The following is a 15,864-nucleotide window of genomic DNA, read 5'->3' as shown; positions in this document are numbered from 1 at the left end:
TCAAATGTGTCTAATTTTTTTCTCAAAAAATTTACCCAAGTATATCTTGAAAAATCATCCACACAAACAAAATAATATTTCTTACCACCAAAGCTTTCAACATTCATTGGACTCATCAAGTCCATATGTACAAGCTCAAGGTAGCGTGTTGTCACAGATGTTGGCAACACCTCATGTGGCACTCTAGTCTACTTTCCTTTTTGACAAGCTTGACATACAAATGGAACACTTGATTTCAAATTTGGCATACCTCTAATATTATCTAATTTACTCAAGTTTTTTAGTGTCTTGAAATTTTCATGACCCAATTTTTTATGTCATAGGTCAAATTCAGTCACTTTCGTGTGTCTACAAGCCATCTCTTATCCTAGTTGATAGCAGTTATCGGATGACCTAGTACCTGTCATGACACACAAATTAGAATCATCAAAAACTTTGCATAATTTCTTATCAAATTGCACATGTAAAGTAACATCACAAAGTTGACTGATGCTTATTAAGTTTGCGGTAATCCCTTCAACATGAAGCACATTGCGAAGCTTAGGCAAACGAGCAACATTCAGTGTTCCCTTTTCAACAATGTTTCCCTTTGAACCACCTCCATAGGTTACTTTTCAACTTTTCTGTTCAACATAATCAGTGAGAAACTTCTTGGAACCTGTCATATGGCGTGAGCTACCGCTATCAAAGTACCAAGCACCTGAAACATTGGTTCTCAAAGCAGTATAAATCATATAACAGTGAATATCAGCTTTTGGTACCCCAAACTTTTCTTAAAGTAGGTCTGTTTCTGTAGATGTTGTGTGAGGGTGTTGGCAACACCTTTGATGCAGATCTCTGTCTGTAGTCATCATGCAACTTGAAACAGTATGGTTTGATATGACCAGGTCTATGACAGTAGTGACAAATGTACTTACCTTTCCATCTAGGTTTTGTAGGAACAGTAGGTTGTGGCTTTGGTTTTGGAGGATTAGTTGGTGTGGCCTTTTTGGTTGAGATTTCAATACAACTACTTTCCTTGACAAAAACAGGGCCTTTTGAACTTTCACCAACCTCAAATGTGATGTTTTCAAAACCTAAACCAGCCGTACTATCTCTTCCCATCATGAGTAGAGAATCAAGCTTGGTAGTGCTTGAATTAAACTTGGCCAATGTAGCTCTTGCTTTTCCGATTTCTTCTTTCACTTGACTTAATTCCATGTCTTTCGTACTCAGCATAACTTCAAGCTTTGACACATCAGCCTTTAGATCAGAATTTTCTTTTGAAAGAATAGTATTCATCTTATTCCTTTCAATCCAATCAGCATGTAACTCTTCAAACATCATCTGAGCTTCTTCCATGGATAGTATGTCATAACCTGAATCATTATTACACACATTATCAGTAATGGAGGAATTTAAACAGACTGACCTTTGTGAGGTGTTACGACCAGGTGTGGCAACCCCTGCGGCAACACCTAAACGATTGATTTGAAACTTCTATTTGCTTTCCAGTAGGGCAGATAAGGCAGTGTGGCTTTCTTCATCTTCATTTTCTTCTTCATCAGACTCTTCATCACTTAAAGACGTATTCATTCCTTTCCTAAGCGTGTTAGCACACTCATTGGCATAATGTCCAAATCTTTGACAAGCATGACACTGTACCATGTCTAACTTCTTTGAAACTGAATTCTTCTTCCCTTCAAACATCAGTCGAGGCTTAGGAGTATCAGTAAGTTTTCTTGGTGACTTTTCTGGTCCAGTAATTCTCAAAGTCTTGTTAGGGAACATTGGAGCCTTGAGTTTTTGATCCGTCTTTCTTGTCTCTTTCATCTTCTTCAGATAATCATTGAATTTCCTAGTCATGAGTGAGGTCGAATCATCCTCTATATCAGAATGATGAACTTCTTTGTGGAATTGAACATACTCCTTGTATGAGGGCTTTAAGCTTGAAGAGCTATTGATTTTCCTTTATCCTTCTCTTGTGCTGTAAAGTTCATCTCAAAAACTTGGAGGATAATAATCAATTCAGGCATCTTCATCTTTGAGGTGTCTTTTAATTCCTGAAGTGCCCAAATATTCTCATTGAATCTCTTTGGTAAAGATCAAAGAACCTTATTAACCATATTCTCACTAGCAATAGGTCCTCCAAGAGCATGCACCTCTGTAGCTGTCTCCCTAAGTCTCTTATCCTATTCAGCAATAGTCTCATTCTCATCCATCCTGATATTTTCAAATTTTGTGTTTAGAAATCTCAGTCTTGTTCTTCTCACACTATTAGATCCTTCACAGTGTTCTTGAAGAGCTTTCCACGCATCCTTAGCAATGGTGCAGTCAGCTATGAGTCTAAACATTCTCATATCCACAGATGAAAAAAATTGCATTGATTGCTTTAGCATTGTAGCTTGAACTTTGTGTTTCCTCATCGGTCCAAGTTGCTTTTGTCCTGAGAACGTATTCTCCTTCTAGATCTAGCATATTTTGAGGAGTCCAACCAGTCAGAATGCTTTGCCAAGCACGAGTATCCATCACTTTGATAGTATAGCGCATCCTTGTCTTCCACAACGCATAATTCATGTAATCAAGAACCGGAGGTTTCAAAAATGAGTTTGCAATAGACGATTTTTCCATCTTATTCCATGTAATAAAATAAACAAACCAGGATCAGTTCTTAGTGTATCAAGAACCTGGCTCTGATGCCACTTGAAAGGGAATATGGGTTGCACATAAAGAGTTTGAGGTGTTGTCACAAGGTGTTGACAACACCTTCAATAACACCTTGAGTAATTTGCAGTGGAATATTATTTAAGCATGAATAAAATAAACAAGCAACCAAATAAATAGACTCAGATTATTAAGCAAGAGTATAAAATACTCTTACAGCGCCTCAGGGCAAAACTTTCACTAGAAAATAATTCAAAGAGTTTTACAAACCCTAAAACTAGTTATTATTGTAAAAATCAATTTTTTCTAGCATGTGAGAAAATAAACGAATAGAAGTTCTCCTAAATAATTCTATGCAAGATAGAATAAAAACGAGACAAGGAGAAAAATCCTTGAAGCCAAAACACGTGAGCAACACACTTCTCAATCAATGATCTTCAAGTGTTCTTCAAGGCTTCAAGCAATCACGAACGATGCAAGCTTCAGAAGATCTTCAGTTCTTCTCTCAAATTACGTACATGAAGCTATTAAGAAAATCTCGATTTATCGGTCTCTCTGTTTTTCGGTCTCTTCCCTTGTTGTATGTCCATCTCCTTAAATAGCACAAGAATCCTTCTTCAACATGTTTTCTTGTAGGCGTAGAATTCTTTTGATTTGATCATATCAAATCTACACAAATAAATAAAGATACATTTTAGATATGATATGATAAATATAATAATAATCTTAACAATATCTCAAATCAACTTACCTAAGGAAATAAATAACTTATATAAAAGTTACTTCATGTCCAAGAAAGGAAAAATATATTTAATAAAATCTTTTTCAAAACTTGAGAAATTTTAGGAATAAAATATTCCTTTCAATGTCAAGTTTTATCTTTGGGATGATCCGTTTGTGTACAAGAAATGTTCGGATCAATTGGTAAGAAAATGTGTGGATAAAGATGAAGCGAGAGAAATTTTGGAACAATCTCACTCTGCACCGTATGACGGTCACTTTGGAGCCTCACAGACAGCCGCCAAGGTATTTCAATCTGGTTTTTATTGACCAACTCTGTTTAAAGACATTTATACCTTGGTAAAATAATGTGATAGATGTCAAAGGATGGAAAATATATCTTGGCATCATGAATTACCCCTTACAAATATTTTAGAAGTTAAATTATCTGATGTTTGGGGTATTGATTTTATGGGACCGTTTTCTATCTCTTTTGATCAATATTATATTTTATTGGTTGTTGATTATGTATCAAAATGGGTGGAAGCAATCGTCATCCCCACTAATGATGCTCGTGTAGTGGTGAAATTTGTGCAGAAAAATATTTTCACGAGATTTGGAACTCCAAGGGCTATTATCAGTGATGAAGGTACGCATTTTTACAATAAAATTTTTAATTCATTACTGACAAAATATGATGTTAGGCATAAAGTGGCATGAGCATACCATCCACAAACAAATGGGCAAGCTGAAATCTCCAACCAGGAAATCAAGAAAATTCTGGAAAAGACTGTCAAAACTAACCGGAAGGATTGGACAATTAAGTTGGATGATGCACTATGGGCTTACCGCACTGCGTTCAAAACTCCGATTTCCATGTCTCCATATAGGTTGGTCTTTGGAAAATCATGTCATCTTCCAGTGGAGTTAGAGCATCGAGTGTATTGGGCTGTGAAAAAGTTGAATTTTGATATGAAAGCTGCTGGCGAAGAGTGACTGTTGCAGTTGAATGAGATCGAGGAGTTTCATAATCATTCTTACGAAAATGAAAAGCTCTACAAAGAACAGACAAAAAAGTGTCATGAAAAAATATTACTGAAGAGAGAATTCGAGTCTGGACAGCATGTATTATTATTTAATTCTCGACTCAGATTATTTCCAGGTAAGTTGAAATCAAGATGGTCTAGCCCGTTCACTGTGGTAAAAGTGCACCCTCTTGGAGCCATTGAACTGAGTTGTCATGATGGACAGATCTTCCAAGTCAATGGTCAGAGGTTGAAACATTATTTTGGCAATGAAGTGCGGAACATTGAGAAAGTTGCATTGATCGAGCCTGTCTAAAAGCACCAGGAAGTCGGGCTGACGACGTTAAACCAAGCGCTTTTTGGGAGGTAACCCAAAAATTTATTATTATCGCATTGTTTTTAGTTTTTTCTTTCATGTCGTTAGTTGGTGATGTTGAACAGTGGGCCCACAAATGGTTGGGGAAATGTCACAACCATTGTAGTTACCCTTAGTACATTCTTAATAGAGAGAGGTTTTCGTCCTCAAAAATTGATTTAAAAAAAATTTAAATTTTGGGGACCTTCGGACTCTTATATTGATGAATATTCGTGGAAAAAGAACACGAGTCATTGTTCTAAGCTAATGAATATGCATGGATCACGACGATTAGGATTGTAAAAAATTAAAATGATGAAATATATATCGAAAATTCAACAATGTGGTTACAATCTGTTATTTTGTTGTTATATGATACACATTCTTCATCAATATAACATAAACTATATGCGAAATAATTTTACACATAAATTGGAGTATGAATAACATTGGTCTAGTATACTAACTTTTTGGTCTCCTCCTCATAGAGTTCCACGCGTCTTCCATTCATTCCCTGACATGGTCTTGCATTACTCTTGCATCTCGTATCCAGGGGTGCCCTAAGGGTATCTACTTGTTTTCTTGATATTGTTCTTACCTGCACATAAATGTGTGCACCTAATTCAAATATGTTCTTACCGTTTGATTTTATGACGAGATGAGTAAGTGAAGAGTTAAAGTGTGATAAAATAAGAATAAAGTAAGGATAAACAATATATAAACAGGGGCGAATCCAGGAAATTTGTTAAGGGGGGCAACCAAGCGGAGAACCAAATATCTCAAATATATATAAAATCATCATGTAACATAAGTCAAAATATAATATTGAAATTTAAATAGTATCTTTAAATTTCAAACTTAAATTACAATTGACCTCTATGATTTGACATTTTCTGAAAATAATTAATAATAAATTCATTCGACAAGCTACGAAATATATCTTTTTCAATATAAGTAATTAAACTATCATTCAAATATTCATCTCACATTCGATTACGAAGATGATTCTTAATAATCTTTATAGCAGAAAATGTTATCTCAACTGTAGCGGTTGCGATTGGTAAAATCAGAGCCAAAGGAAAATTGAGAAAAGAGACAAATCTAAAAAAAAAAAAGAAAACGAGAATAATCAATGGAGAACGTACCTGTAGGGTAGGCTAGAGAGAAGATTGAATGGACGATCACAAAATAAAAGCAATTATAAGAGTTAAAAAAAACCTATTAGTTTTTAAGCAAAAAAACATTATAGCTGGGCCACAAGTTTTTTTTACGAAATATGGACACAAAATTTGGCCGGCCCAATTTGCTGTTTGCATACATGCGGTAATGAGTCTGACTCTTCCTTTCATTAGAATTTGTTCCTAATTTATATTTATTAAATATTAATTTTTAATTCTAAGGGTATTTTGATAATTTTATATTACAAATTTAAGGGGGGCAGTTGCCCCCCTTGCCTCTTAGTGGAGCCGCCACTGTATATAAATATAAATAATATATTGTTTGGTATATATGTTTCTAACTAACTCGATTATTGTGTATGAAAGAACATGTTGTGAACATGTCTTTTAAATTATTTCCTTATTGCATTCAATTTCCATATTTATAGTTTTGCCTTTCTTAGAACAAGTGTTAAAATTGGTAATATCAGATATATCTTGATTTGAAATAATTGATTCTGATGATATATTATTTTCATGCTTTGTAGGTTCTTATTTATGGAAACATATTGAAGATCTATTTATAGGAGTGCTTGGACCGATCAAAAGAGACAATCAAGAGAGAAGAGAGTGAAACGTAGAGAGCAAAATACAAAGAAAAAGTACTGCAGAAATTCTAGAGTATTGAAGATCGATCATTGAAGAATTTCTAAAGAGATACTACTGCTACGTTGTGTTGCAGAGTAGTGTTGGAAACACTGAAGAACACACGAGTGAAGTGCTGTTCTGAAAGTGGTTCTTTGGTTTTTGTTTTTCGGTTTAGAACTTCCTATTGTTGTTTTATTCTAGTTCTTACTAGTTTTTAGGAAGTCTTTTATTTTCTCAATCTGTTGAGAAAAGTAAATTTTTCATAAACAATCACTAGTTGGTTTTTGTAAAATGATTTGATTTTCTAGTGATTATTTCGCCATGAGGCATTGTACAAGTACTTAGTACTTGTGCATAAATATCTGTGTTATTTATTTTTACTGTTAGTTAATTATTCTGCTGCATAGTGTTATCGTGAAGTGTTGACAACACTGAAAGATAACACACACTCGAAAAGTTTTCTGATATTTCTGTGATTTCATATTGTCCAAACCTTACAATTGGCGTCAGAGACATTCACTTGACGATACTAAGTGTGATTCTGTGTTTGTGTTTGACAGGACATCACAATGGAGATACCTTACTCAGGAACTGCTCAACGTCCTCCAATCTTGGATGGATCCAACTATTTTATCTGAAAAGTTAGGATGCGTGTCTACATCAAATCGATTGATGAAAAGGCATGGCAGCGTGTGCTACAAGGATGGAATCCACCAAGGAGAACTAATGGAGAAGGAGACTTTCCACTCAAACCAGAAACGGACTGGAATGCCGATGAGACTGCTGCTTCGAATATGAACAATAAAGCCCTTAATGCTATATTTACTTCTCTTGATTCTAATATGTTTTCACTGGTCACTAACTGTGTATGTGCTAAACAGGCTTGGAAAAATCTTCAAATGCACTGTGAAGTATCAGATAGTGTGCGTTGAACCAAAAGAAGGATTCTCACTACTCAGTTTGAAAATCTGAGAATGGAAGAAAGTGAGACAATTGATGATTATGAACGCTGCTTGAGGAAGATCGAGAATGAGGCAATTGATTTTGGTGATGCTATTTCAAACGAACGCTTGGTGAGCAAAGTGTTGAGATCACTGCCGAAAAGATTTCAAATGAAGATTTGTGTCATTGATGAATCAAAAGACACATCAATTCTAGGATTGGATGAATTGATGAGTTCACTTCAAACATATGAGTTAGAGATGAATTTTGGAAAAAAGGACAAAGGTAATTCTATTGCACTTCAAGTTTCTAATGACTCATACAATGATTTTGTTGATCTGAAATAGGGAGTCAACGAGTCTAACTTAGGAGATGATTCAATCGCCTCTCTTACCAAACAATTTGGTAACTACTTGAAGAGAATGAGAGATTATAAGAAACCTGGTCAGAAACCCAAAGTTTTGAATGCTCCTGCTGTTGGAAAACCATTGAGGATATGCAGACCAGAACAGAATACCATCCCTTCAAAGAGTCAAAATCACTTTCAGAAAGAAGGAAAAACACTGAATATATCGAAGAAGTTTGAATCTGTGAAGTGTCATGAGTGCACAGGCTTCGGTCACTATGCTAATGAGTGCCCAACCAGACTTCGCAAAGGAATGTGTGCTTCCCTAAGTGATGATGAAGATGAGAAAAGAACAGAACAAGGAGAAGAAGAGACTCACAATGCCCTTTCAGTTTTGGTGCTGCAGAAAAAACACAATGTTATCACAGGTGTCACAACACTTGGTCACAACACTGACCAAAAGGTACTTTGTCTGAATGCATCTATTTCTGGAGACTCAAATTAGGAAGCTTGTAAAGTAGAACTTTCTTGGGATAATGCTCAGAATATGTATGAAGAATTGTATAATGACTGGATATTAAGGAACAAGTAAAATTCTGCTTTAACAAAGGAGAACCGTGAATTGAAAGCTTCAGTGGCTAAACTTGAAGTTGTTCTGAGCAAGAAGGATTTAGAACTAGGCAAGGTCAAAGAAGAGCTTGGAAGAGCCAATGCAACTCTCGCAAAGTTTAATTCGAGCAATACCAAGCTGGATTCAATTTTGATGATGGGAAAAGATGATAGAGCTGGTCTAGGATTTCATAATAGCAAGTTTGAAGTTGGGGAGTCATCACAAACTATTTTTGTCAAAGAGAACAGTAACTCTGCTAGTGTTCAAATTGAAATACCAAAGGAAAAACCAATTTCATTGAAGGCACAAGCTCCTGTTCAGAGGAAAAAGCAAAGGAAGTGTAGGTTTGTTTGTCATTACTGTCACAAGCAAGGTCACATCAAGCCTTACTATTTCAAACTCTGGTATGACTATATGCACTGGAATTCCAGGCAAGAGCTGTCATCAGTGCTGCCAACACTGAACCAGAACACTGCCAGGAAGAAAAATTCTAAGAAAAAGGTTTGGGTACCAAAACCTAAATCTAGTTGTAATGTCGTTTATACTTTCTTGAAAACTAATGTTGCAGGTCATTGGTACTTCGACAGTGGTAGTTCATTCCACATGACATGATTAAAGAAGTATCTTTCTGACTATGTTGAACAGGATAAAGGAAAAGTGACATATGGAGGAGGAGCCAATGGAAAGATTGTTGGAAAAAGAACTTTGAATGTAGAAGGACTGCCTAAGCTTCACAATGTTCTACATGTTGAAGGATTAAATGCAAATCTTATTAGCATTAGTCAACTTTGTGATGATGATCTTTATGTTAAATTTGATAAGAATTTATGTCAAGTATTTGATAAGAGTAATTCGTGTGTTTTGACAGGGTCTAGATCATCGGACAACTGTTATCAACTTGGAGAGGAACTTGCTTGCAAATTCACCAAGGTTGATGAATTGAATTTATGGCATCAAAAGTTAGGACATTCCAACTTCAAATCACTGAAGAAATTAAGCCAGTATGATGCTGTACGGGGAATTCCAAATCAACTTCTGGAGTTCCATATGTGTCTGGAGACTGTAAAAAAGGTAAGCTTACTCGTGTGTCACATCCAGTGTTACAACACTGTGGGACAACACGATGTCTTGAACTCCTACACATGGACTTAATGGGACCTATGGAGGTTGAAAGCTGTGGAGGTAAGAGGTATTCATTTGTGTATGTTGATGACTTTTCAAGGTACTCATGGGTAAGTTTTCTAAGAGAAAAGTCAGAAACATTCAAAGCTTTCAAAAAATTGATAAAACAGATTACTAATCTGTATGCTTTGAAGGTTATCAGGATTCGAACCGACCATGGTAAGGAATTTGAAAACTCATTGTTCGATCAATTCTGTGAAAAGGAAGGTATATCACATGAATATTCAGCACCTAAGACACCTCAGCAAAATGGCATTGACAAAAGAAAAAACAGAACTCTACAAGAGATGGCAAGGGTTATGTTATGCTCCAAAAATATTGCAAAAATATTTTGGGCTGAGGCTTTAAATATTGCATGTCACATATCCAATAGGGTGTATTTAAGGAAAGGTTCTACTATGACTTCCTATGAAATTCTCATGGGAAAGAGGCCTAACCTTAAATATTTTCATATTTTTGGATGCATATGTTATGTTTTGAATGACAGGATGCAGTTGGCTAAGTTTGATTCAAAAAGCGATAAGTGTTTATTTCTTGGATATGCTTTAAATAGTCGAGCTTATCGTGTGTTTAACAATTGAGAACTAGAACTATCATTGAATCTATTAATGTGGTATTTGATGATTATGCAGATCTGAAGGGGAAAACAATTGAGGACAATATTGATGATCTGTTGGATACTGTTGCACCCCAGACTGATTCCAGTGTTGTCAATAGTGTTGTCCCACTTGAAAAATCACCCAGCACAACACTGAGTCCAACACTGAATATGAATGAACAGAGTACAGAAGATCGGGATGATTTTGAAGATGAAATACAAGATGCTGGACATAATGTACCTAGCAAAATTCAGAAGAACCATCCTACTTCACAAATCATAGGAGATGCGCAAGGAAGGATGCAGACCCGAAGAAAAGAAAAAGTTGATTATCGAAAGATGAGTGGGTTAGTGTGCATGACTTCCGCATACTCTCGGATAAGACATTCTTGCTTTATGTCTAGTATTGAACCAAAAAATGTTGGTAAGGCTTTAAAAGACGAGTTTTGGGTCAATGCTATGCATGATGAACTTGAACAATTTGTTAGGAATGATGTGTGGATCTTAGTTCCTCCACCTGATCATAGTAATATCATTGGAACAAAGTGAATTTTTAAGAACAAAACTGATGAATCAGGAAATATTGTAAGGAACAAGGCTAGGTTGGTAGCTCAAGGGTATACACAAGTTGAGGGGGTGGACTTTGATGAAACTTTCGCTCCTGTAGCCCGAATAGAATCTGTTAGATTATTGTTGGCTATTGCATGTCACATGAAAATGAAACTTTTTCAAATAGATGTAAAAAGCGCATTTTTGAATGGAATTTTGAATGAAGAAGTGTATGTAAGGCAGCCTAAGGGATTTGAGGATCGACATCATTTTGATCATGTTTATAAGTTGAAGAAGGCCTTATATGGATTGAAACAAGCACCTCGTGCTTGGTATGGAAGGCTCGCGGAGTATTTGCTTGACATTGGATTCAAAAGAGGTGAGATAGATAAAACACTTTTTGTTCAAAAAGTACAAGGTAACATTCTTATCTGTCAAATCTATGTTGATGACATAATTTTCTTTGCTTCATCTCAAAAACTTGTAAATGATTTTATTGAAAGCATGACTGCTGCCTTTGAAATGAGCATGGTAGGTGAGTTGAACTACTTTCTAGGATTACAAGTAAAACAAATGAGTGATGGAATTTTTTTGTGTCAAAGCAAATATGCTAAGAATTTGGTGAAGAGGTTTTGTACTGATCATGTTAGACATATGAAAACACCAATGGAAACTAATGAAAAACTGTGAAAAGACGGTGTTGCTGACAGTGTTGACAACACTCTGTACAGAAGCATAATTGGAAGTCTGCTGTATTTGAGTGAAAGTTGACCTGATATTATGTTTAGTGTGTGTTTGTGTGCCCGATATCAATCTGATCCTAAAGTCACACATATGAAAGCTGTAAAACGAATTTTGAAGTATGTTGCAGGCACTTTATACTTAGGGTTATGGTACACTAAAGAAACCAATACTAATTTGGTAGACTATAGTGATGCTGATTGGGCAGGAGATGTTGATGAGAGGAAAAGAACCACGGGTGGTTGTTTTTATTTGGGTAACAACTTGGTTTCATGGTATAGTAGAAAGCAGAACTGTGTGTCCCTTTCCACTGCTGAATCCGAATATGTGGCAGCGGGAAGTTGTTGTTCTCAATTAATTTGGATGAATCAAATGCTACAAGACTATGGTCTTAAAAGTGAAACACCAATTGTGTACTGTGATAACTCAAGTGCTATAGATATATCAAAAAACCCAGTACAACACTCTCAAACTAAACACATTGACATAAGACATCACTTCATTCGAGATTTAGTTGAGAAGGACATGATCCATATGGAGTTTGTTAGGACCAATAACCAGCTGGCCGATATTTTTACAAAAGCATTAAACTTCGAGACATTCTCCAGTCTTAGAAAATCTCTCAACATGTGTTCTTTATAAGTTCTCACGGTTGCTGTCCTTAAGTGTTACCAACACTGACGGACAACACCAAACATGCATGTGCATTTTTAGGACTTTAGGCATACTGCATATTCATATTGTTCTATGTTTTGCACTAGTTGATAACACTGACTGACACTTTGTAGTTCTTCTGTCAAAGGTATTTTTAGAACACACTTGCCATGAAAATATGTTTTAAACCACGAAGTAGTTGAGGGATGTTCGTTTATTCCATGATCTTGTCCCATGTGAAAAGTGATTTTAAAAATTAAAAAGCATGGTTTGATAAAATTTCAGTGACCAATGTCTTGAAAATCAAACTAAAATCGGAAGAAAATTGGAAAAATCTAACTAAGAGAGTCCAATGAAGACCGTTTTTTTAGTGTGCAGGCTACCATTTCTGAATCAATATAAAAAGAAGAAAAACATGGCTCTGGAAGTGTGACAAATTCAAAATTATTTTGAAGAATACAATTTTGTTGGAAAGTGTTGCCAATACTGGTGCTTAACACGTCTGCACACACTTTGCATGAATTTTTTATCTAATCTCATTACATTCTGTTTTAGATATAAATTAGGTCTTGCATTTTGCATTTATTATGATCATATCGTGCTCAAGGTTAAAATTTCAAAGACGAACAAAAATTGGAAAAATTGCTCAACTTGCTGAAAATTGAATTGGTTGTGATTAAATATGTTTCAGTGGCGTTAAAACTCGATGTGGGGTTATTTATTTTTGGGAAATATTGATATATTCTTAAGTGAGAGTTTTCAGGGTATCCTTAATTACTCAAATTTAATTTCCTTAATTAGAGAGATTTTTTACTCGTTGAAGATTTGTTACCGTTAGGGGGAGATTCTTAGTCTGATATGAGAGATAGGGGCTTTTGATTTTTTTTACCGTTTGAACCCCTTTTCCCTATATATTTCTAAGCACTGTAGAAATTGATTTTATCGTCTTCAATCTTTTCTAACTCTCTCTGCAAAAATTCTCTGAAACCCTTAATTTCTAAATTTTTGGATAATGGCAGGCAAAGCTTTCGATTACCATGACATACGATCAGAGATGGGTTACCAAGAGGAAGACAAGCTCTCGGAGGCACCTTCTGAAAATCCTATTCTCTCGATTGTACCTGTTGTCGTTCAACCTACACCGTTGGCAGAAATTGCTCCAGGAGAACCCGAGAATGAAATCAACATTGAGACTCCTCCTGATTTTTCGGTGTTGAATCGTGTGTTCCCAACACAGCCAATAGCAAGAAGGTCAAAGCGCCAAGCGGGATTCAACCCCGATTTTACTACCAATAAGAGATTTCGTGGTAAGGGGGAGACTTCACGTCCTATTTTGGATGATCCAAATTTCTCATCTGGAGATGATTCTGCGGATCAGAATTTTAAGGTGGTTGCTATGACAAAAACCTCTGTTGCTGAAAAGGCCAAATCAAAGAAAGGAGATTCAGCTACTGGTGATGATTCAACTGATGAAGATTTTACTGATGTGGCTTCTACCGAGAAAGAGCCATCTAGTGCTGTTGTTGTTGATGATACCACAAAGAAAACCACAGCGGCTCCAACTTCTACTGATGAGGAAATTTCACTGGCCACTTTCATGGTGAATATTCGGAAAACCAAGGCTAAACCAGTTACACCTTCACAAGTTCCATCTGATGGTGATGAACCAGATGCTGAAATGATGCAAGAGTTTGAGAATAACCGGCCCCAGGACTCTGATAGTTCATCTTCTTCGAGTTATGAGGAAGAAGACTATGAGGATGCTGCTTCTGATGGTTCTGGAAGCACTGAGGAACAAGCTGCTGATGACAGTGTTGCCAACACTCATGACAACACTGCTGCTGAATCTGACTTTGATATTGATCTTGCTAAGGCATATAATATTCAATTTTATTCAAAGGAATCTGCTGATGAATGGGAAGCTCTGTCTGGAAAAGACTGTTGGGAAGAAAGAAATATTGATGAAGTGTCCTTTGAAAAGCAGAACATGGTGACTTTTTTGAAACAACAGAATTTATTTTCTAATGTCACCACTGCCGGACCATTTTCAAGAAGAGTTGTGCTAGAATTTTACTGCAATCTGAACATAAAGACTGGAGATGAAGAATCATTTAAGTTTGGAAGAGTGTACATCCGGGGAAAGGTGTATGATTTTACTCCTGTTCTGATCACACTTCAAGACTGCTGATGTAGATGATGATGTAGTTACTGAGGATATTGATCAAGTCACTAAAGTGATCACTGGAGGAATGGTTCTAAAATTTCCACTGCACCCAGATAGGTTGTCAGCTGCAAAGCTTACTTCTTTCTTTTATGTGCTTCACAAAATTGCGATCAGGAATTGGACGCCATCTACCAATACAACAGTGGTAACTAAGCCACAAGTCCTTGCGCTGTTTGCCATTGGAACTCAAGCTCCTTTGGAATTTGGAAATTTGGTGTTTGAAAATATTATGACTTTTAGAGAAGGTGGTTGAAAAGCAACTAAGTTTCCGTTTCCTTCATTGATCTATGGTATGCTGGAATCTCAAGGCTTCACGAAAGAGGATAATGAAGAATTGATTGGAGGAGATGAGCTTATCAAGATCGCACCTGGTTTGCTGAAAGGAAATAGGATGATTGATCTACCATGGACTGGTGTTGTACCCAGTGTCTCCAACATTGAGTCTGTTCCACCTATGACTATTCATAACACTGTTGTGATTATGTTGAATTCTACTGCAATTCGTGCTCAAATGGCTCATGCTGAACTAAAAATTGCACAATCCAAAGCTGATCTCGAGTACTATGAAGTCTTAATGGCTGAGTACAGGACTAAACTTGGAATACTAGGGCCCTCTGGACAAAAAGGGGGAGTAGGATCAAGTGAAGATGAGGAAGATGATTAGTTGTGGTTGATCGTAATTGGTTTTAGGATTTTTTTCTTATCCTTATCTTTTATTTTATTTTTTTGTTATTTTGCTCTGAGTTAGTAATATATTTTTGAGTTGATTAGGTTTTGCTCCTTATTACTCTCTGATATAATATTAAACTATTTGCTACTCTGATCTAGTAAGTGTTGAGAGTTGGTGTTGCCAACACGACCGCACAACACTATGTTCTGAGATGATTATTCAGGGGGAGATTTAGTTGCATAAGATAGGGGGAGTTATTTGCACTTAAGTGTGTGTGTTTTGTGCAGAAAGGCAAAAAGGGGGGGTTTGAAAGAACATGTTGTGCACATGTCTTTTAAATTATTTCCTTATTGCATTCAATTTCCATATTTATAGTTTTGCCTTTCTTAGAACAAGTGTTAAAATTGGTAATATCAGATATATCTTGATTTGAAATAATTGATTCTAATGATATATTATTTCCATGCTTTGTAGGTTCTTATTTATGAAAACATATAGAAGATCTATTTATAGGAGTGCTTGGACCGATCAGAAGAGACAATCAAGAGAGCAGAGAGTGAAACGTAGAGAGAAAAATACATAGAAAAAGTACTACAGAAATTCTAGAGTATTGAAGATTGATCATTGAAGAATTTTTGAAGAGATACTACTACTACATTGTGTTGCCGAGTAGTGTTGGAAACACTGAAGAACACACGAGTGAAGTGTTGTTCTGAAAGTGGTTCTTTGGTTTTTGTTTTTCGGTTTAGAACTTCCTATTGTTGTTTTATTCTAGTTCTTACTAGTTTTTAGGAAGTCTT

The 15,864-nt window shown here is 36.0% G+C and overlaps 1 protein-coding gene across 1 annotated transcript in view; it reads right to left on the bottom strand.

The window, feature by feature from the left end:
* Positions 1–3,173: 3,173 nt before the first annotated feature.
* LOC140892687 (alpha carbonic anhydrase 1, chloroplastic-like) overlaps positions 3,174–15,864 on the bottom strand; it is a 28,230-nt gene continuing 15,539 nt past the window's right edge. Inside the window, exons 6-7 of the mRNA XM_073301644.1 lie at positions 5,211–5,341; positions 3,174–3,312 (exon numbers count right to left, since the gene is read on the bottom strand). Of these exons, the coding sequence (XP_073157745.1) occupies positions 3,261–3,312; positions 5,211–5,341 (183 nt within the window). The 3' untranslated portion in view covers positions 3,174–3,260. The remainder of the gene's footprint in view (positions 3,313–5,210; positions 5,342–15,864) is intronic.

The sequence above is a fragment of the Henckelia pumila genome, chromosome 3 (assembly GCF_033568475.1).
Source record: "Henckelia pumila isolate YLH828 chromosome 3, ASM3356847v2, whole genome shotgun sequence".
NCBI classification, from domain to species: domain Eukaryota; kingdom Viridiplantae; phylum Streptophyta; class Magnoliopsida; order Lamiales; family Gesneriaceae; genus Henckelia; species Henckelia pumila.
Note: the sequence above shows the minus strand (reverse complement) of the source record. Positions and strands in the feature narration are given on the sequence as shown.